The sequence below is a fragment of the Octopus sinensis genome, linkage group LG30, assembly GCF_006345805.1.
Source record: "Octopus sinensis linkage group LG30, ASM634580v1, whole genome shotgun sequence".
Classification (NCBI taxonomy): domain Eukaryota; kingdom Metazoa; phylum Mollusca; class Cephalopoda; order Octopoda; family Octopodidae; genus Octopus; species Octopus sinensis.
The window spans coordinates 2,393,271-2,415,770 of NC_043026.1; the positions used below are offsets into that span (position 1 = coordinate 2,393,271).

The 22,500-nt window shown below is 39.6% G+C and overlaps 1 protein-coding gene across 1 annotated transcript in view; it reads right to left on the reverse strand.

Annotated features, from left to right (window-relative positions):
• Window positions 1-1,303: 1,303 nt before the first annotated feature.
• LOC115226576 (cysteine-rich secretory protein LCCL domain-containing 2) overlaps window positions 1,304-22,500 on the reverse strand; it is a 23,118-nt gene continuing 1,921 nt past the window's right edge. The window contains exons 2-7 of the mRNA XM_029797583.2: window positions 13,459-13,611; window positions 11,313-11,528; window positions 7,691-7,806; window positions 6,247-6,338; window positions 3,864-3,893; window positions 1,304-1,581 (exon numbers count right to left, since the gene is read on the reverse strand). Of these exons, the coding sequence (XP_029653443.1) occupies window positions 1,469-1,581; window positions 3,864-3,893; window positions 6,247-6,338; window positions 7,691-7,806; window positions 11,313-11,528; window positions 13,459-13,605 (714 nt within the window). The 5' untranslated portion in view covers window positions 13,606-13,611 and the 3' untranslated portion in view covers window positions 1,304-1,468. The remainder of the gene's footprint in view (window positions 1,582-3,863; window positions 3,894-6,246; window positions 6,339-7,690; window positions 7,807-11,312; window positions 11,529-13,458; window positions 13,612-22,500) is intronic.

Here is a 22,500-nt window from a genome sequence, read left to right on the forward strand (position 1 = left end):
GAGGCCTGAGATAAGTGCAGACGGCCTTCGAATACCGTACGGTATTACTCAGGCAGCACTTGCTAAACAACAGTAGCAAAAATTAATATATAAATGCAGCGCTGAAAAGTAAAGTTAGCAATATTGTATGAGTTGGCAGTGAACTCCTCAAGAAACACTCTCTTCCTGATGATCTCCTCTACAGCCCAAAACAGCTGGGCCCTCTTACCCCAGAAAGACCTGGATGGAAAGCATTCAGTAGACAAAAGAGACTATGCCCGGAAGCTTGAAGAAGACAATAGAATTGACATGAAGCTCTCTTGGACACAAGACCTCTACATCACATCACACTTTGAAGGCTATGTGTTTGCAATCCAGGAACAGGAGATTGCCAGAAAATACCTGGTGAACAAGAGAGTTAGTGACGCTCTTGTAATCCCAAGCTGCAACCGCATGTGTAGGCTCTGTCATGATTTTGTGGAAGACGTCACGAATGTGATTAGCAGCTGTCCTAAAATGTCATCATGGTACTTCCTCCCTATGCAGCACGATGTTGTTGCTAAAACAATTTACAGCGCCATCTGCAAGGAAGACTGTCTTGAAATAAATTTCCCTGTTATGGAATACACCAATTCAAGGAACATTGGTGGAATATTCCCATCAAAACTTCTGTCGAATATAGACGGATATTGTTGTTTGGAACAGAGGGGCAAAGGTATGTACCATCATAGAGGTTAGATGGTCTGCAGATATAAATATCTCTTTGAAAATCAAAGGAAAATAGGATATCTAAGGACGACTGATTCGAAACCTCCAGCTTCTACATCCAGATTATGAATTCATATTCATACCAATAACAATTGGAGCACTAGGTTTTGCTAAAGGAGAATCTGGATAAACTGGGATTTTCAGAAAGAGAAATCGATCGGCTAATTCGTATGACAAGTGCAATCTGTGAGTGGAACAGTAAAAATATGCAAGAGTTTTCTCAAATTCCAAATGTGAATTTGTCTGTGTTAATACATCCCAAAGATGGAGCTTTGTATCTTTGTTGGAAACCGGCACCCTCCTCTGTGTGTATGTGTGTGTGTGTGTGTGTGTGTGTGTGTGTGTGTGTGTGTGTGCGTGCGTGTGTGTGTGTGTGTGCGTGTGTGCGTGTGTGCGTATGTGTCAACGAATTACACTCACAAGGTATTGCTTGATCTACTTCCACAGGATTGAGCTTTAGCTGACCGCATTCACGCAGTGGTTCAGAGTCCTTGACCACTTCTGCTCAATCAAGAATGCCTTGGGGGTGGGGATTAAACAACAACAATAACAACAATTAGTATTCAGTGTCCAATTAGACGATTGTTTATTAACATCTTACAGAAGATTTCCTTTGGCTAAGTATTTGCAACCAGTGTTACAAATTTTAAAAAATCTACTCTGCGAGTGAAGGGCTTAGATTCTTCTTTCCTAACCAAAGACCGTCAATGTCGCTTCTGTTTCAGCAAGATCTACAGGATTTCCTGCAGTTCGTTCTCATATAATTTGGGTTGTTGTTGCATTCTCCCATATCTGCCCACATTTTGCAGTTCTTGTTAAGGTCAGGACAAGGATCTTTAAAAAGAAATTAAAAGTCGTTTCACAGTACTATTAATAGAATCACCAGGTTGAGTGAAATTCTTTTATTTCAATATTTCAATTCTTTCTAATGTATTTACTTAGACTTTTATTATTTCATACTCTCTGTGTGTGTGCGTGTGCGCGCGCAGTGGAAGTGGGATGGTTCATCTTTGCTCGCTTAGTATTTGGGTTTAATTTTTTTTTGATTTGGTTGAATCTTGGTTGCTTCTTTTTTTTGTTGGTTTGTTGGTCAATTAGTTTTAGTGTTTGGCAGAAAAAAGTCATTTTAAAATTGATTTTTTAACGTAAGCGTGCCCAAACAAGTCGAATGCTTACACAGAGCAGGTTTTACAACCACATCATCCAAACCGACCGGGTGAAACCGGGCTTAGCTGCTAGTTATATATATATATATATATATATGTATGTATGTATGTATGTATGTATGTATGTATGTAAAACAGTTAAAACAGTTTGGTATGGTTCTATATGACGTAAAGATTCGCAGGCCCCCTAACAGAAACCCGCCTCTTTCAGGCTTTGGATTGCCATTGCATGGAACAGTTAAATAATACATGCAGCTCTTTCTAAATGTGTTGAATGTCCTATACATCTATATACGCGCATGCGCATGAGCGCGCGTACCCTGGATATGACTATAAACTGCTTCCGGAAGTAGGGCCTTGCTTCAGGAATTCTAAGGTTTTGAGGAGAGTGGAATCACCTGTTATCCATCATGTGAAGGCGCGTGGCTTAGTGGTTAGGGTAATGGACTCGCGATCGCAAGATTGTAGTTTCGATTCCTGGGTCGGGCGACACGTTGTATAGAACACTTTATGTCACGTTGTTCCAGTTCACTCGGCAAAAATCAGTAATTCTGTAACAGACTGGTGTCTCGTCCACGCGGGGAATATACGCGCCATGGAAACCGGGAGACCGGCCCTTATCACTCGAGAAGGTAACTTTACCTTACTTTTGATAGCTACCATTGATCCCAGTTCTATCCCAAACCGCAGTGGAAGCATCTGTTAGGGTCTCAGGTATGACTTAATTGGCCATACCTGAGACAGGTAGGGCTTGCCTACCTGTGCATGTAAAAGACGAATCTAGAAGACGCTACAGAAGAAGCAACAATGCAGTATAGAGTGCAGAGAGCAAGATGAGGCAAGCAAGACATGTTGGTCATCCACTGCATCCATCTCCATCCCCAGTCGTCTTGTCCTGGTCTTGCCACTGGACTGAATATAATTACAGACAAGAGAGTGAGGTTGATGGTGGGCAACTTTTCTTCACTTCGAAGTCACTGTGCAAGTCATCGGTCCTCGTCTCCGCCACCGATCAACATGGAATATGTATATATAAAAGTGCACGACGCGTGTCTGACTTCGCCACGGTGTCACCGTTCACATAGCTTGAGATTGCCAGGCTGTCGTTTCGACGTTTCTGTGGGGAACTACAACAGGGATGAGATCGCCGACCTCGTCGGGTTATATATCTTGGATACCCCCAAGAAACACACTCACCCACACAGGTCGGCCCTTTCCAGGGACGACGGACAATGTAAACTCGTACAAGTTTACATTCTCCTAGAAGTAAGTTCTTATGAAAAAAAGAGGTTCTTCACTCCCAGTGGTTTATATGTTGGTTAAGCCATAGGTGGAAACCTAACTGGTTGGGAACCTCAGTGGCTAAGAACTGGTTCCACATTCTTCAAACACTTGGAACTCCCGTTGTGGGGCCCTACTACTGGATTCAGGTTAAATTCATATCCGGGTTACTGAAGCCCTAATACTTTATCTTAAACATACAATCTTGCCCCACAAAATGATGCCTGATGTTATTTTAATACAAGGTAAAGAGGCGGAGGTGAGTGCGCGCGCGTCTTTGTTTTTGTGTCTGTCCCTCCTCGTCATTGCTTGGCAACCGGTGTTGGTGTGTTTACGCCCCTGTAACTTAGTGGTTCGGCAAAAAAGATCGATAGAAAAAGTACGAAGCTGAAAAATAAACAAATACTAGGATTGATTTGTTCGACGATAAAAACCCTTCAAGGTGGTACTGCAGCATGGCCGCAGTCCAATGACTGAAACAAGTAACAGAATACAATGTTAGCTCAAAATACTTTCACCTGATCTAATTCTGATATATGATGGCATCGACATAAACATGCCCAATACTTTATTAATAATATATAATCTCGGCAAATAGGAAATGCTACCCGTTTTGCCCATCAAAAGAGAGTATCTACTTCAGCATTATATACACAGGGGAAGACTTACCCATGGCTGCTACGTCACCTGAATGTCCTCCTGTGAAAAGATAGAAGAGTTTCATATCATTTCTAGCATAAATTATAAATTCACTTTTACGCACATGCGCACACGCGTTTCCTTCATTTTGTACCACGTGCAGATAAGTATAACCTGAAGACTGGACTGCAAGTGTCAATAAAACAATAGCAGCCCACTTGATAAGTTCACCCATGTTGATGCGCATGCGTGTGTGTTTGTTTCCCCATGCTTGAAACCGGTGCTGGTTTGCTTATGTTCTGGGAACTTATCAGTTAGACAAAAGAGAACAGATGGAATAAGAACGTGACTTTTAAAAAATTTATGCTGGCAACAATTTGTTCGACGAAAAACCCTTCAAGGTGTTGCTCCAGCATGGCTACTATCCAACGACTGAAAACAGTAAAAGGTAGAAGGTAAAGTATCTAGCGGCACTCGTCATCGAACCCACTCAGGGCATGCTGGAGATCACCTTCTGATGAGCCAAGTGGCAGCATATCGTCTAGGAATACCAGCCGACCAATCCTACACTTGTGATATCACTTCCAAAACAGCCGCGCACGTCAATCCAGTTCATAAAATTTTGAAAATGGTGGTGATAAAAGGCACCCCTGCCGATGTCCAACGCCACATTGGAAGGTTTCTGCTTTGCGCCATTTATCCGAACACAAACATCTGTGCATTGATATAGGGATTTCACGGCAACCAGAAGTTTTCCATTAATCCCAGACTCCTGTAAAACCCTACACAGCATCGGATCATATGTCTTTCAAGGTCTACAAAACAATGTACATCTCTTGGCTATATCCTTACGATTTAAGGTGGTGACCTGACAGAATCGTTAGCACGCCGCAAAAAATGTTTAGCGGTATTTCGTTCATCTTCACGTCCTGAGATCAAATTCCACCGAGATCGAATTTACCTTTCAGCCTTTTGGGGTCGATGAAATAAGTACCAGATGATCACAAGAGTCGATTAAATTGACTTACGCCCTTCTTCGGAATTGCTGGCCATGTGCTAAAATTTGAAATCTATTATTGCTTTCGTTATCTATAAAAGCCAACGCAATTTGTCTTTATGCACAATAATGTCTTCTGTTAAACATTTGCGGGTGTTGTTCGATTAATTCTTGTTGTTGGCTGCGTCTCGTGTTTCCGAGCTTGCAATCCAGTTCATTTTTCTGGGTGTTTGAACCGCAGATGGCTTCGCAATCCAAGAGTTGCATGAAACATTGTGGACAAGGGATAAAAGGGGCTGGTTTGGAAAGGAGAAGGCACTGCTTTCTCTCCTGTCTCTTGAGTTCAGCTCTCGCGACTCGGGCTTTCTCGAAGTCCGCAGAACCCGTTTTGATGGTGTGTCTCCAGGGGGGTCTGTTTGCCGAGATATCTTCTCAGTGTGCGGGGTCGATATTGGTGCTTTTTCAGGGTTGATTTGAGTTGGTCCTTGTACAGCCTCAAGGGGGCTCCACGAGGACGTTTTCCTTCAGTCAGTTCACCGTAGAGACAGGTCACGGACGTGACCTGACCATCGGAGGCGATGTTCAATGATCATTGAACACTGAACATTGATTAATTCTACAAGTAGAACAAGAAACATATTTTCATTCATTAACTCAACCAGCTACCAGTGTAACCAACAACAACAACAATACCTACACAACAATGTTTACATACATACATACATACGTACATACGTACATACGTACATACATACATACATGCATGCATACATACACACATAGTCTAAACATGCAACTATATGCATGAAAATACATACATAAAAACAAAGCATGCACCGACTCCAAATACCATACATATACACACATATATACACAAATACCCTATTGAGGTTGTTGAAATTCCAATGAAGAGCCTTTGATCTGGGTTAGAAACAGGTTCTTTCCCATTTGGCAAAAAAATCTTGAAATAAAACTGAATAATGACATACATACATACATACTTATATCGTGGCTGTGTGGTAAATAGCTTACTTACCAACCACTTGGTTCTGGGTTCAGTCCCATTGCGTGGCACCTTCGGCAAGTGTTTTCTACAAAAGCCTCGGGCTGACCAAAGCCTTGTGAGGTGATTTGGTTGATGGAAGCTGAAAGAAGCCCGTCGTATATATATTTGTATGTGTGTGTGTGTGTGTATGTGTGTGTGTCTGTATTTGTCCCCCCAACATCGCTTAACGACCGATGCTTGTGTGATTACATCCCCATAACTTAGCGGAGACCAATAGAATAAGTACTAAGCTTCCAAAGAATAAGTCCTGGGGTCGTTTTGCTCGACTGAAGGCGGTGCTCCAGCATGGTCGCAGTCAAATGGCTGAAACAAATAAAAGAATAAAAGAAAAGCTATAAAATGTATCTTACCGTTACATAATCCCTTGGAACATCTACCAAAGTTCGCCGGACATTTGGAGCAGGCTCTGCCAGGTGTGTATATATTATTGCCAATGTTTCCTCTAAAAATTACAAAGAGACAGAGTTAGATGTGGTTTTCTTTGAGTGGCTGCTGTTGTCAGTGCTTATGTATGAGTACCGTAAATCCTCGAGTATAATCCGCATTTTTCCCCAAAAATTTAAGGGTCAAAATTCCTAGTGCGTACTATATACGAGGTTAAAAATGAAAGCAATGTCCGAGTCTCTATTTGCTGTCTGGCAATGTTTATTCAGACGTATTTTGTGATGCCGGGCTCGAAAATCCCTTAAGCTAAGCCTGAAAGCAATGAAGTCATAAAAGAATCATCCATAACTTGCAGTTAGCAACATTTATTAAACGTTATTACTGTTATTTCTTTATTTTCTGCAAACAAAATGCACGAAAAAGCTACACGTTTGCATTATGTTATATATACAATAATAATAAAGGACGTTACCATATACACTTTTACAAACCAAGGACGTTATATAGACCTCCTTGACTCAAGTTAGAGAAGGGTGCGTATTATACACAAGGTTTAAGTTTTTCAAAGGTACAGTCCCCCACCCCATAAAAATCCCCTGCGTATAATACCCAAGGGCGGACTGTACTCGAGGATTTACGGTATATATATATTCAAAAATGTTCGTATATATACAAATAGATGGACAGACGAACGGACAAACAGGGCGGACGGATGGACAGACGCACGGACAGGCAGGTGGGCGGAAAGGCTATCAGATAGATGAATGGACAGACGGACGGACAGTGAGACAGACAGACAGACAGGCAAACTGACGGGCGGATAGACAAGTAAACAGGTGAATGAAGGGGCGTGTGTGTGTGTGTGTGATACGGAGACAGATGGACATGTGCGCATGCGCGAGCACACACTCATACACATGCACACACACACATACTAACACATACACACATACACATAGACAGGCACACGCACATACACAGGTCGTCAACCAGCCAAACAGACAGACGGACAGACGGAAACAGACAAAGAAAGAAAGAAAAAGAATGAAAGGAAGGAAGAAAGAAAGAAAGAAGGAAAGAAAGAAAGAAAGAAAGAATGAAAGGAAGGAAGAAAGAAAGAAAGAAAATGAAAGGAAGAAAGAAAGAAAGAAGGAAAGAAAGAAAGAAAGAAAGAAAAAGAATGAAAGGAAGGAAGAAAGAAAGAAAGAAAAAAAATGAAAGGAAGGAAGAAAGAAAGAGAGAAGGAAAGACAGAAAGAAAGAAAGAAAGAAAGACAGAAAGAAAGAAAGAAAGAAAGATAGAAAGAAAGAATGAATGAAAGAGAGAGAGAGAGAGAGAGAGAGAAAGAAAGAAGGAAATTTTGAGAGCAACATCCTGAGTCCAGATGTAAGAGTAAATGTCGGTACCAACCTGGGATAGTAGAAGCAGACCAAGTATTTAGCATTGCTCACTGAACGGCCAAAAGCCTGTAAACTGGGACAATTAATAGCTGAACAGCCGACGTGTGTTGTGTTGGCCCAGACCATCTGTGGACGTAGAAAAGGAAAAGATATCATTCATAGTGGTGGATGTTAGTGAGTGAGGAGAGGTCTTTCTTCTATACTTTCGCTCTTGTATTGAGTCCAGCTTTTGGACTGCAACCGTTCTGTGCTATGTCGTGGCATGGCCGTTTAAATCGGTCACATCGAACTCAGTACCAATATCTGTCTGGTATCTTATGTTATCAATCTCTGTTTGTCGAATCAGTAAGTCATGCAAGCAAAAATAGCAGTGTGTTTTTAGGCCAGTATAGAATTGAACACAAACATGGAGACGCATAGACATGTGCGTGCACACACACACACACACACATACACACACATACGCACATACACAGACACACGCGCACTTACACATATACACACTGATACACATACGTATTTGCACATATATAAATACTTGCATACGCTCACATACAAACATACACACATACACATGCATACATATACATGCATACGTACGCATGCACACATACACGCACATATTCTCATACACATACATGCACACGTACACACATACTGGCGCGCACACAAGTACACTCATGCACATACGTACACATGCATAAACACACACTAAATTTCCCCAAAGGCACTGCTTGCCCGAACAACACTTATAATGATTCCTACAGTTACGCATATTACTACGTTTATTATCCAGCGAAGTTCAGAAATGTATTATTTAATGTATAATGTTCTGCACAAAGACCTGATAAAATATACTACTATATAGGTCAGAATTCAATTCCCGATGAAATAATCACATGTAGTCTTTCAATAAAAAACGAAAACTACTTAACACCTCATTAACTTATGGATAGGACATTAATTAATATTATTCATTGTCCGTTATATGTACTGCACTTCTTTATAAATGAGTTGAGGTAGTTGTAATTTTTGTTGCATAGAGGCATTAGAAATCTGAAAGTGAAAGTCCAAATTAATTGATAAACGTAAGAAATTATTGATCTCTTGCTTAATGAGGAGAGTGCTTGGGCTCTCTGCGATAGTTAAAACTTGTCAAAGGACGGACAGACTTATTACAGTCAACGACCATCCAATACTGTGTATACAAACATTGTCCTGCTATTTCTCACGGACAGCGCTAGTTCTTGCAACAATCATTGACAAACAGTTGACCTTGGTGCAGGCACAACCGATTCAGTCAGCAGAGAACCAAGACAAGGAAAATTTGAATAGAATCGGTAGAGCATCGCAATATATGCTAAGCGATATTTCTTCTTAGTCAAATCTCATCCAGATCATATTTGCCTTCCATCCCGACCAGATCGATAAAATGTCAGTCAAATACTGGCAGTTGATGTAATCGACTGCCCCCACTAAAAGTGCCAAGCCTTGCAACGTATTGACCATGGAGTGGTTTTTCGTTCCATTTCTCTTTAAGTATGTTTTGTAGATTTCTTTCTGTTGTTGTTTTTTTGTATGTTTTACCATTTCTATTGTGTTGTTATTTAAATTTATTGTTTCAATGTAATCGATTTCTGCTTTGTATTTCATCGCTTCTTCGTGAGTAGAAAAGACTTTCTTCTGTCTGTGTTTCACATTTCTTTATTACATTCAGAAATCTTTCATTCTTTCTTTCTAAATATTTGTCCAGTTCAGCTGTTGTTATCTGCAGAAGTTTTCTATTCGTGTCAGGCCACGCCCTCCTTCCGGTGTATTATGTCAATGTCTGTTTTGGGATGGTGACTTCAGTATGCTGTTAGTAATTCTCTGGTTTCTCCAATGTTTTTTTTCAATTTACTTGGTTCCAGTTTATGATATTGAAACTGCAGTTTATGGCTGGTAAGGCTAGCGTAGTTATATCAATTATTTCTAGCGCAGAGTTCAGTTTTTAATATTAGTCTAACTAAAGGCGGCGAGGTGGCAGAATCATTAGCATGCTGGGTAAAATGCGCCATTTCTTCCGACTTTACGTCCTGAGTTCAAATTCCACCATTTGCCATTTATCCTTTCAGGCGCGATAGAATAAGTACCAGTTGAACATTGACTTCGATGTAATCGACTCATTCTCTCTCCCTAAAATTACTGCCTTTGTAGCAAAATTTGAAATCGTCATCATCATCATCATCATCATTATTATTATTATTACCTTCGCCTTAGCAAAGGCAGAGGTATTGTTTTCAGTCGTGTTTGTTCGTTTGTCCGGGGACAAGGTGTCTCAGGAACCGCTTTATAGATTAGGATGAAACTTTCAGGGAAGTTTGGCGTCGTGATTGGCACGAACTGATTAAATTTTGGGATCGATCCGGTACCGACGAGGATTCTGGATTATTTGTTATATTTACTTTACAAGAAGTATTACGATCTTACGTTGACTTTCAAGTCTTTCTCTTATTAACTCCCTTGAAAGTATGCTCATGGTTTCCACGTAAGTTATGGCGGCGTTGCTGTTCCCAAAGTTTTATTTTCGTTTCTCTTATTATTAATTTTACTCGCGTCTCTATCTCACTAGAAACTGATGGATAAAGAAATCAAACTACATAAAGAAATGGCATCAAACCCCTTCAGAAATGAAATAACATTAGCATATCCAGGAACAATGATAAATTTAATTTATCCTCGGCAATTTTTAGTTTTACCAATTTTGAATATATCGCTCCTGTTTAAAACCTCTTACCTACTTGACAATTGCATTTCTAGTTCTGCCATGAAGGAAGCTTTACTTCTTGGACTCACGTTTTTGTGCGCAACGATGTTCTTGAACCTCCGTTAACAGCACCAAATGCAGGTCCTTTCCGTTTTCTTTCAGGCACGGATAAATTTTTCACTGTAGACCTTAATGGTCGTAAAGAAACTATATCGGTGGATAGACTAAATAAGGCCTTCATAGAGAAAACTGTCCCCTGTTCCCATTGCAGACGATACACACACACACAGCATTACAAACACGGTCTACCCACCCACCTTCACATTCCATGACTACCACTGGGATCGATCCGGTACCGGACAAGGATTCTGGATTATTTTTTCCGTTCTCTTTTTACTTAATTTTCGAGAGCGGTCGGGTTCATTTTTAGTATTCTCCGGCAAATCGTTGAGAGGACGTTGGTGCTGCCTTGACGGAGGTTTGCGTTGAGTGCTCTTGTTATTATTATTATTATTAACGCGGTGAGCAGACGAAATCGTTAGCATGCCGGACAAACTGCTTAGCGGCGTTTTGACCGTCTTTATGTCCTGAATTCAAATTTCGCCGCCGATGTCGGTTTTGCTTTTCATCCTTTCGAGGTCCAGCACTGGGATTGAGGTAATCGACTAGTACCCCCCCCCACAGCATTTTAGGCCTATAGAATAAAGAATTATTTTTATTAAAGGGGTGAGAGGCGTTTGCGCATCGGACAAAACACTTTGCTTTTCATCTTTAAAGGGTCGATAAAATAAATGAGTCAAATACTGAGGTCGGTGTCCCCAACTTGCTGCCAACCCTCAAAATTACTGGCCTTGAGTCAAAGTTAAAAAAGAAGTACAACATTTACCTGAGTATAGTGACAACTGCTGCCACACGAAGAAGCGCTTCGGTAGAAATCTCTCTTTTCATTGAACCAACCTTGCATTTCAGACTGGATGAGGTCCTTAATAGTGCCTGCGTTACTGTCAAAGGCAAGGTTCTCACCTCGGCCCTTCCTTTGATGATCAAACATACACTTATGGGCCCATTTATTGGCTTCTGTTGCTAGTTGTTTGCTCCAAGCCTGTAGATATACAGATAGATAGATAGATAGATAGATAGATAGATAGATAGATAGATAGATAGATAGATAGATAGATAGATAGATAGACAGACAGACAGATAGATAGGCAGACAGACAGACAAACAGACAGACAGACAGACAGACAGACGACAGACAGACAGACAGACAGACAGACAGATAAGCGGGTGGGTTTGGATGGCTATACGGACAAGTAGTAGTTAGGTAGGTAGAACGTTGGTAATTTCTATTGACATTGAAGACTGAAAAGTTTCCGGTTTCAAATCCTGCCATTCCACAGAATGTAAGACAAGCGACCAAGTTGTGGCTGTTGGTCTTATAGTATGAAGGAAGAGGGAAAATGCCTTTTCCTTTTTACAGAGAGCAGAGAAATATTGCAGGTGTTTGTGGTTTTCGAAGCTCTCAGCAGTGGATGGAGGAAGATGTCTTCTCCTTTCAGAGGAGGCCAGTAAAATATGAAGGTGTTGGTTGTCTTCCAGGAAATAAGCGAGACGTGAGACATGTGGAAGTCTGTACATAAAAGTGAGTGTAATTTAATACTTTTTTCAATTCTGCATTTATGTGGTCTCTAAGCTGCTGGAAATAGTTACCAAATCTCTCTCAAATCAAAGCAAAGATGTACTAAATTAGTGATTCCCAGCGTGGGGCACACATACAGAGCTGGTGAGGCCAAGGAAAATTGTGGTGGAGTGGGGGATCTAAATTTTTAAAATTCTTTTTCTTATTTCAGTCATTTGACTGTGGCTATGCTGGAGCACCGCTTTGACGGCTTTTTAGTCAAACAAACCGACCCTAGGATTTATTCTTTCAGCTAAGTAGTTATTGTATCGGTTTCTTTTGCTGAATTGCTAAGTTACGAGGACGCAAACGCACCAACAACTGTTGTCAAGTGGTGATGGAGGGATAAACACAGGCACAGAGGCACACACACACACACACGACGAGCTTCTTTCAGTTTCCGTCTACCAAATCCACTTACAAGGCTTTGGTCGACCCGAGGCTTTGGTAGAAGACACTTGCCCAAGGTTCCACGCAGTGGTTCAGAATCCGGACCCATTTGGTTGGGAAACAAGCTTCTTACCACCACAGCAAACATTCTACACCAACCACTGATGGGGGTGGGGGATACATTGTTCTGGAAAGTTGTAAGGGGGTCAGCAGGAAAATAGGTTGGGAACTACTGCACTAGATAATATCATTTTCCCAACTGCATGGTTCCAGGTTCAGTCCCACTGCGTGGCACCTTGGGCAAGTGTCTTCTGCTATAGACTCAGACCAACCAAAGCCTTGTGAGTGGATTTGTCAAATGGAAACTAAAAGAAGCCCGTTGTGTGTGTGTGTTTCTTCCCACCCTTCCGTTTTGACAACCGGTGTTAGTTTGTCTACGTCCCCATTAACTTAAGGGTTCAGCAAAAGAGACTGTTAGAATGAGTACCAGGCTTTTAAAAAAGAGTAATGATTCGATATGTTCGACTTAAAGATGGTGCTCCAGCATGGTCGCAATCAAATAACTGAAACGTGTAAAAAAAGACATCCATAAAAAGATTGGATGGTCACGACCGAAATGCCTTTGATCATAGGTCTGTATAGTCAGGGTTGGCCAGCGCCGCCTTCAGACTGGGCAGCTGCCTAGGGGCCTCACGGATTTAGGGGCCCCTGATTCTGATTTATGTATGATGTGGCTTGCTATTAGCGAATAAATACTAGAGGCCCCAGTGCTTTGATTTACCCGGGGCCTATAAAGGTGCTAAAACAGTGTTGGAGTTGACCTGGGGTTAAACATCAACAACAACCACCACCCTCCGCCACCACCAAAATAAGAATCTGACCACCAGCCCCTCCACCACTATGCCAAAAACCAGAGCTATAACGACAACAACAACATAAATAATAAGAACAACGGAGATCCTACCAGTTTAATCATATCGGAGGCTCCTTCTTTTGCCCTGAGATCATTATGGAATTGAAGGACGAATTGGCGCAAGTGTTCGGAGTCAAGGAGGTCAGCAGATATGAGGGGCGACACGGCCAAAAGCAGGACACACAAACGCAAATACATGTTTGGCTGAAACGAGATAAGCATCAATTTAGATTATTCATCGGAGTAATTGTCAATTAAGATGGCCAGCTGAAAGCATTATTAACATGCCGGGCTAAATGTTTAGCGGTAGCTGGCAGAGTGGTTAGCACGCCGGGCGAAATGCGTAGTCGTATTTCGTCTGTCATTAAGTTCTGAGTTCAAATTCCGCCGAGGTCGACTTTGCCTTTCATCAATTCGGGGTCGATTATATAAGTGCCAGTTGCGCACTGGGGTCGATGTAATCGACTTAATACGTTTGTTTGTCCCCTCTGTGTTTGGCCCCTTGTGGGTAGTTAAGAAATAGGTATTTCGTCTGTCTTTATGTTCTGAGTTCAAAGTCACCAAGGTCGACTTAGCCATTGCTGTTTGTTGTTTGTTTTGTTTGTTGAGCGAAGCGGTCTTCGTTCCAGAGTGGGAGAAGTCCGAAACGTGGTCCTTTGCTATTCGTAAGACCCGCAGAAGAGACAGCAGGTCAACCCCCGACACCGATGGATGAATGTGCATCCAGGCTCAGCGGTTGCGTAGGAAGACGGGGACAAGAAACAGGAAGAAAGGGTGAGAGAAAGTTGGGGTGAAAGAGTACAACAGGGGCCGCCACCACCCCCTGCTAAAGACTCGTGGAGCTTTAGGGGTTTTCGCTCAATAAACACACACAACGCCCGGTATGGGAATCGAAACCGCGATCCTCCGACCGCGAGTCCGCTGCCCTAACCACTGGGCCATTGCGCCTCCTTGCGTTTGCTGTGGAAAAGGAGGAGGGATCATCATGAGTTGCCGGTTGCCTGGTCTCTTGTGCCAATGGCAAACATGCTCCAATCATAGAAATTAATCCATGCTCAGTCTGGAGCCTTCCATAGGTTTCCTGACTCAGTTGAACGCAACACGTGATTGCAAGTGAAGCTTGAAAAGTGTCTTCACTGCCCGACTGCATTCTGCAAACTAATCAAGCGTAACAAGCAGCGTTTAGCAGGCAATCTTCAAAGCACTCTTACAGCAATGTTCAATGGGGAATAAGAAAACTTGGCTTCTTTCCATGTCTAACACGTAGAGTAATGATATGCAAAAGTGAAGAAAGAAATAATCTAACACAGTTATAACTGTCTCTCCTGAAACAAAAATCTCAAAACTTATGCAATGCAACTCGTAAATAACCAGAAAAGAGGGTATACATATGCAAGTCCCCATAACTTGGCGGTTCAGCAAAAGATCCGATAGAATGAGTACCAGGCTTTAAAGAAATAAATATTGGGGTTGATTCATTCGACTAAAAATTCTTCAAGGTGGTGCCCCAGCATGGCCACAGTCTAATGGCTGACACAAGTAAAAGAAAAAAGATGTGTGATGTGTGATGTGTGTGTGTGTGTGTGTGTATACATGCATACATACATACATACATATATATATATATATATATATATATATGTATATATATATATGTATATATATACACATATATATACCCACACACACACACACACACACACATATATATATATATATATATTATATATATATATATATATAATGTATGTATATACATATATGTCAATTGTTCAAACCGTTCACATGGAGAAAGGTGTTCGCCTCCATTTTGGAAAACCAGCGTAGTGTTGTGCTCTCGATATATATATATATTATATATATATATATATACTACAAAATTAGAAAATGGAGAAACATACTTAAATCAATAAAACATCAACCATCAGATGATACCCAATCAATACTTTATTACACCATTACATAAAAGTAAAGGCAATATACAAAATATATTGTAAATATACATAGACAAGGGGATAGAAATATGAAATATAAAATATATGTAATTATATCATATCTGACAGCTGTTTCGGCGGTAAGGGCAATCATGCCTCATTTAACCTATAAGCCATAAAGGCAGGTATAAATGAGGCATTAACAAGGATGCCCCACAGCCTCTTCAGAGAATTTAATTTATTATAATTGTGAAAAAAATTTTTTCCCATATACATATAAATATAAAAATGTAAAATATATATACTCATTGATACAATAATGCAAGATAAACAAAACAAAATAAAACAATATATATATCAGTATATATATTAATAGGCACAGTTATTCCACATATTAGGCTAATAGTTCTAAAAACTAACATATAAGAAAATATATGCACACTACTATTTAAATTAAAATCAGACCTATACCTGAAAAATAATAAAAACCATAGTTCAGTTCATAAAATTATAAACTTTAAAAGTCAATAAAATTACTATTAATACTAATAATAATAATAATAATAATAGATACAGTTATGTCTGCACCAAGTACATCCTTCCGAAATCGATATAACTATGAGTTTATATATACTGTAACTAATCTAGTATGTATATAACGCATTAACAGAATTATTTGAATGTAGAACATATCTTGTAACAGTTGTTCTGTCTGTCAGTCTGTCTGTCTCTCTTCCCTCTCCCTCTCCCTTTCTCTCTCTCTCCCCCTCTCTCTCTCTCTCTCTCTGTCTCCGAGTTCGAATCCCACAGAGCGCTTAACTTTACCTTTCATCCCTATCACTCGTTATAATAAAATACCAATGTGCGGTCGGTGGGATTGTGAGAAGGCTCAGATGAAATGTTGTTCTGTGAATCAGGGCTGGCATCGAGAATACATTTATTGGCAGGGTTACTTAGCTTGCTTTTAAGTTGGCAAAGGCAGTCAGCTTTCTGCTCCCTAATCGTACATATCTGTCTGTCTGTCTGTCTATGTATCTATGGCCGCAGTCAAATGACTGAAACTAATAAAAAAAAAGGAATATATACATATATATATATATATATATATATATATATATATATATAATGTATGTATATACATATATGTCAATTGTTCAAACCGTTCACATGGAGAAAGGTGTTCGCCTCCATTTTGGAAAACCAGCGTAGTGTTGTGCTCTCGATATATATATATATATATATATATATATATATATATATATATATATATATATATATATATATACTACAAAATTAGAAAATGGAGAAACATACTTAAATCAATAAAACATCAACCATCAGATGATACCCAATCAATACTTTATTACACCATTACATAAAAGTAAAGGCAATATACAAAATATATTGTAAATATACATAGACAAGGGGATAGAAATATGAAATATAAAATATATGTAATTATATCATATCTGACAGCTGTTTCGGCGGTAAGGGCAATCATGCCTCATTTAACCTATAAGCCATAAAGGCAGGTATAAATGAGGCATTAACAAGGATGCCCCACAGCCTCTTCAGAGAATTTAATTATTATAATTGTGAAAAAAATTTTTTCCCATATACATATAAATATAAAAATGTAAAATATATATACTCATTGATACAATAATGCAAGATAAACAAAACAAAATAAAACAATATATATATCAGTATATATATTAATAGGCACAGTTATTCCACATATTAGGCTAATAGTTCTAAAAACTAACATATAAGAAAATATATGCACACTACTATTTAAATTAAAATCAGACCTATACCTGAAAAATAATAAAAAACCATAGTTCAGTTCATAAAATTATAAACCTTTAAAAGTCAATAAAAATTACTATTAATACTAATAATAATAATAATAATAATAGATACAGTTATGTCTGCACCAAGTACATCCTTCCGAAATCGATATAACTATGAGTTTATATATACTGTAACTAATCTAGTATGTATATAACGCATTAACAGAATTATTTGAATGTAGAACATATCTTGTAACAGTTGTTCTGTCTGTCAGTCTGTCTGTCTCTCTTCCCTCTCCCTCTCCCTTTCTCTCTCTCTCCCCCTCTCTCTCTCTCTCTCTCTGTCTCCGAGTTCGAATCCCACAGAGCGCTTAACTTTACCTTTCATCCCTATCACTCGTTATAATAAAATACCAATGTGCGGTCGGTGGGATTGTGAGAAGGCTCAGATGAAATGTTGTTCTGTGAATCAGGGCTGGCATCGAGAATACATTTATTGGCAGGGTTACTTAGCTTGCTTTTAAGTTGGCAAAGGCAGTCAGCTTTCTGCTCCCTAATCGTACATATCTGTCTGTCTGTCTGTCTATGTATCTATGGCCGCAGTCAAATGACTGAAACTAATAAAAAAAAAGGAATATATACATATATATATATATATATATATATATATATATATACATATATATATATATATATATATAAGATTAATCAGCCGAAATTGCGAGGATGATTTGGTTCTTGACTGAGGATAGAAAGCTACGAATGACCCGTCCTTGTTTTCTTTGTATCTTTGTATTTGGATATTTTGTTGTCCCTTTTTGTGTCACCTAGTTGTCCAGATGTTTTGCGTTCATGTCCTATTTTGTATATTATATACATCCGGACAACTAGGTGATACAAAAAGAGACATACACACACACACTGGCACAGTAGTTAGGGAAGCGGAATCGCAGTCATGGGATCGCGGTTTCGATTCCCATACTGGGCGTTGTGAGTGTTTATTGAACAAAAACACCTAAAGCTCCACAAGGCTCCAGAAGCGGGGTGGTGGCGAACCCTGCTGTACTCTTTCACCACAACTTTCTCTCACTCTTTCTTCTTGTACCTGTGTTTCAAAGGGAACAGCCTTGTCACATTCTGCATCACGCTGAATCTCCCTGAGAACTACGTTAAAGGTATATATATATATATATATATATATATATATATATATATATATATACATACACTCACACATATACGTATATATATAAAACGACGAGGGTACCCAAAATGTAACGACAATGATTGAATGAGAAGATGCATTGGAAAAATAATCAAGGAATATTATTACTTATGAAAATGGCCATTTATTTAATTGCTTATAATATTAGTTAATAATATTACTGGAATGACCGAAAAAGAGAGATAGCCATTTCCCTTGTGTCTTTGTGTGTTTGTTAATCAAAGTAGGTAAACCGTGAACAATGGAAGGCGTGCAATTCTTGAGTCTCGCATAGAAAGCTACTATTTATGACGACATAGTGCAATTGTTTCAGAAGGCAAGCAATTATTTAAGCCTAGTCGAGAGTCACCAAAAATATAACGAGTGTCATCAAAATGCAACGAAGAAGATTGAATGAGAAGATGCATTTGGAGAAAGGATTAAAAATTAATATTAATTGTGAAGATGGTCGTTTATTTCGCCTTTAATACACTGTAGGTGCACCATGTTAGCGCATGAGTTTTCCCCCTTTAGTAACAGGGCAGTGGCAAGGGAAACAATTCTCGAGGAAATGCAGTGTGCTAAAGGTTTATTGTTTATTGTTTGTTTGTCGTTAGATTATAAAACAAACGACATTGTCACATCGTTGTGTGTAAATGCAGTAAAATATATTTGGTGGATCCATGGTTCATTGTTTGTGGATGCTAGCTCCATCCCCGTGCCACTATGCAGGTGGAATGAGTAAAAGTGATCTACGCAGCTGGAGATAATAAAAGTTCTACGTTCACACACAGAGAGGGCGATGATTTGCTCTTCGGCCAGCGGCGGATGACCGAAAGGCAGACATGGCTAAATTGCTTGTGTTTTTATATGTTTTCTAATTAAAGGAGGTCAACCGAGAACAATAGACTTTACCAGAATTCTCTGTCTTGATCCTTCTGCGACCAGAGAAAGATCAAGACGTCAATTCATTCCCATCAATCCATTCGTGCAAAGAGGCGAAAACAGTAGAAATTTCTTTGACAATTAATAAACGTGTGGATTCGGTTTCGAATCCGCCTCGCTGTTCTGCAACTGGTCACTAAGATCAGAGGGATATTTACACATCACATATACTCCTTCAGATGTAAGGACGAGAAAAAGCATCATCAACAGAACCCCTCCTTACTCACATGGAGTTCGTAATTGTCAAGTCTAACAAGGTGAATACCTTTTGAATATTTCAAACACATGTACAAAATACCATTTGAATCTACCAACCCAAATTCGGTCAGAGCCTCTTTACTTGTTCTTGAAATGTTTGTAACGGCAAAGAAATTTATTGCTAAACAGTTTTAAGATGAAATGTCGGCCTCAGCCTTTGTATCGATAATTATTTGTTGCTATGATTGCATGTTGTAGGATGTGAAAGGGGAACAATGCATGAAGTTTTAAGAAAGTATTTATTTACCGTTAAGCTACAATACCTTGCCTCGACGAGCAGGTTAATGATACATCCAGAAGCATGCAAAGTAAAGTTTGTGTTTGTGTCCTCTTCATTGTTTAGTAGTAGTAATTGCTGAGAGAGACAGGATGATGTTGTAAGAGAACAGAATTAGAGCTAGAGAGAATTGTAGGGTGTTGTCTCACAGTTGCTTTCTCCCTCTAACCAGACGTCGTTGAGTCGTCACCACTGTGACGAAGGATAGATATATCATTGAGAACAATAGATTTAGTTGGTGGTCTTGTTATCTCTATTCTAGCTTTTGGTGAAGTGGAAGAGGTTAGAAAGGGTCAAGTGGTGAAGACATTATTTCGGCCTAACTAAAGGCATCTGGAAAATGTAAAACTGCTGTCGGAGAAAAACCATTGTTCCACCGTGGGAACAGTTCTGTTGCAGTGTTAATTTAAATTTGGCTGTGGTGGATCGAATCCACTTCATGCATGCAAGATTCACTACATGTTCAAAATGTTTAATTCTTACCTGTATCCACCTGTGTGTGTGTGTGTGTGTGTGTGTGTGTGTGTGTGTGTGTGTGTGTGTGTGTGTGTGTGTGTGTGTGTGTGTGTGCGTGCGTGCGTGCGTGCGCGCGCGCGCGTGCGTGTAATATTAGAGGGAAAAGCAAAACCAAGGCAGAACGAGTATTTAGAATGATTTAATTAGAGCAAGGTAAACTTGAAGCCTTCCAGCCGCCTCTGGGATAACCCAAGTGGTAGGTTAGTTAGTCCACGCACTGGGTATTCCGTCATCAGAGACAAGGTATGAATATTTTAGACTGAGAAAATTTACAGTTTACATAAGGAATAAAATAGAAGAAAGTATTCTACCTTACTCTTTATTCTTCTGTTTTATTCTTTATAAACTGTAAATTTTCCCTGTCTAAAATATTCATACCTTGTCTCTAGTGACGGAATACCCAGTGCGTGGACATGCTAACCTAACGGACGACCAACTATAGCACTTACTCAGCGTAACTATTCATTTAGACCACAAGCGAACTCACACCACGATATTCTCTCTCTCTCGCTCTCTCTTTATATATATCAGTAACGCCCATAATATAAGTAAGAAATATTTATCATAGAAGCATTGAGACTAGATATTTTACACATATTTAGATATATTTAATATCTATCTTTCGTGAAAATTCCAGATGATTGCAGTAAACACGTTGTAAGTTACGAGGAAATAAATGAAGAATCTTCCAAATTGCAACAGCCAAACGTTAAGGGTCACTTAGAAAAGCAATGAGAAATGGAACAAGAACAAAAAGGAAACCCTTACTCTTAAGATTTTGTGACCATCCCTTTTGCTATCAATGCAAAAGAATGGAATAATATTGTTCCATTCGTTTTTCAATAATTCCCAGAGTTCATCTTGGTTCTTTGGATTCCTCCTTCGCGCTCCATCTCCAATAATCTTCCAAAGGTTTTCTATAGGGTTGAGGGCAGGACTTTCAGGTGGCCCGTCCATGAGATCAACCCCTTCATCACACAAAAAATCTTTGATTCTCTTCATAGAGTGTTAGGGAGCGTTGTCCTGCACGAAGATAGGAGGTTGAACTGGCGAGGATCGGAGATGTGGAAGGGCATGTTGTCTAGGAAACTACTTGTAGATTTCAGCATTGAGAGTCCCTTGTAGGCGAATAAATGGAACAGGACTAGCAGCAGACATCATTCCCCGTATCATTACGCTGCCTCCATATTTCACTGTCTTGTTCACACATGCACGAGATAGCCTTTCGCCACTTTTTCGTCGGAAGTACATATCACCATCGGAACCGATCACATTAAACCTTGATTCATCGCTGAAATGAACCTGAGACCACTGTTCTTCTGTCCAAACGATATGTTCGTGAGCGAAATGAAAACAGGATCTTCGATTCTTCTTGGAGATCAGAGGTTTCTTTGCCGGTGCTCGAGCAAGCAAACCAGAACCTCGTAACCTCCGAGAAACTGTTTTGCGCGATACGTTGACAACGGAAGTAGAGCTAAACTCAGGGAATATCTCAGCAGCACTCTTAAACCTATTTTTCAGTCACTTGCTAACATTAATACGATCCTGTCTTGGTGAAGCTTTGCAAGGTTTACCGGTTTTGGGTGTAGCATCTGTCGATCCGGATGACTTAAAACTAGTTACAATTTGTTGCACAACACCTCTAGACCTTCCTACAGTATTTGCTATCACAGAATTTTATTTGCCCTCTCGGTGAAGGTACACAGGCGTTTGTTTTTCCCTACCGGTCGTCTGTCACAAGCCACCATGTTGACAGTTGAATGGTTCAATAATGTGAAATCATAAGAAGTAACTGTTAGCCCATTAATAGTCTTCTAAGCAACAAATACCTCGGTTAGTAGTTCATCTTTTCTGAGTGACTTAACTTTTGGCCGCTGTAGTTTCGAAGATTGTTTGTTTATTTCCTCATAATTTATGGAATATTTATTCGATTCACTTGAATTTTTCACGAAAGATAGATATTAGATATATCTAAATATGTGTAAAATATCTTGTCTCAACGTTTTGTTAATCTTCTATAATAACTATTTCATTACACTTGTTCTTACAGATCCTTATATTATGGCCGTTACTGTATGCATACATACATATATGTATATGTGTGTGTGTGTATACACACACACACACACACACACATATCTCATCATCATTTACGTCTGCTTTCAA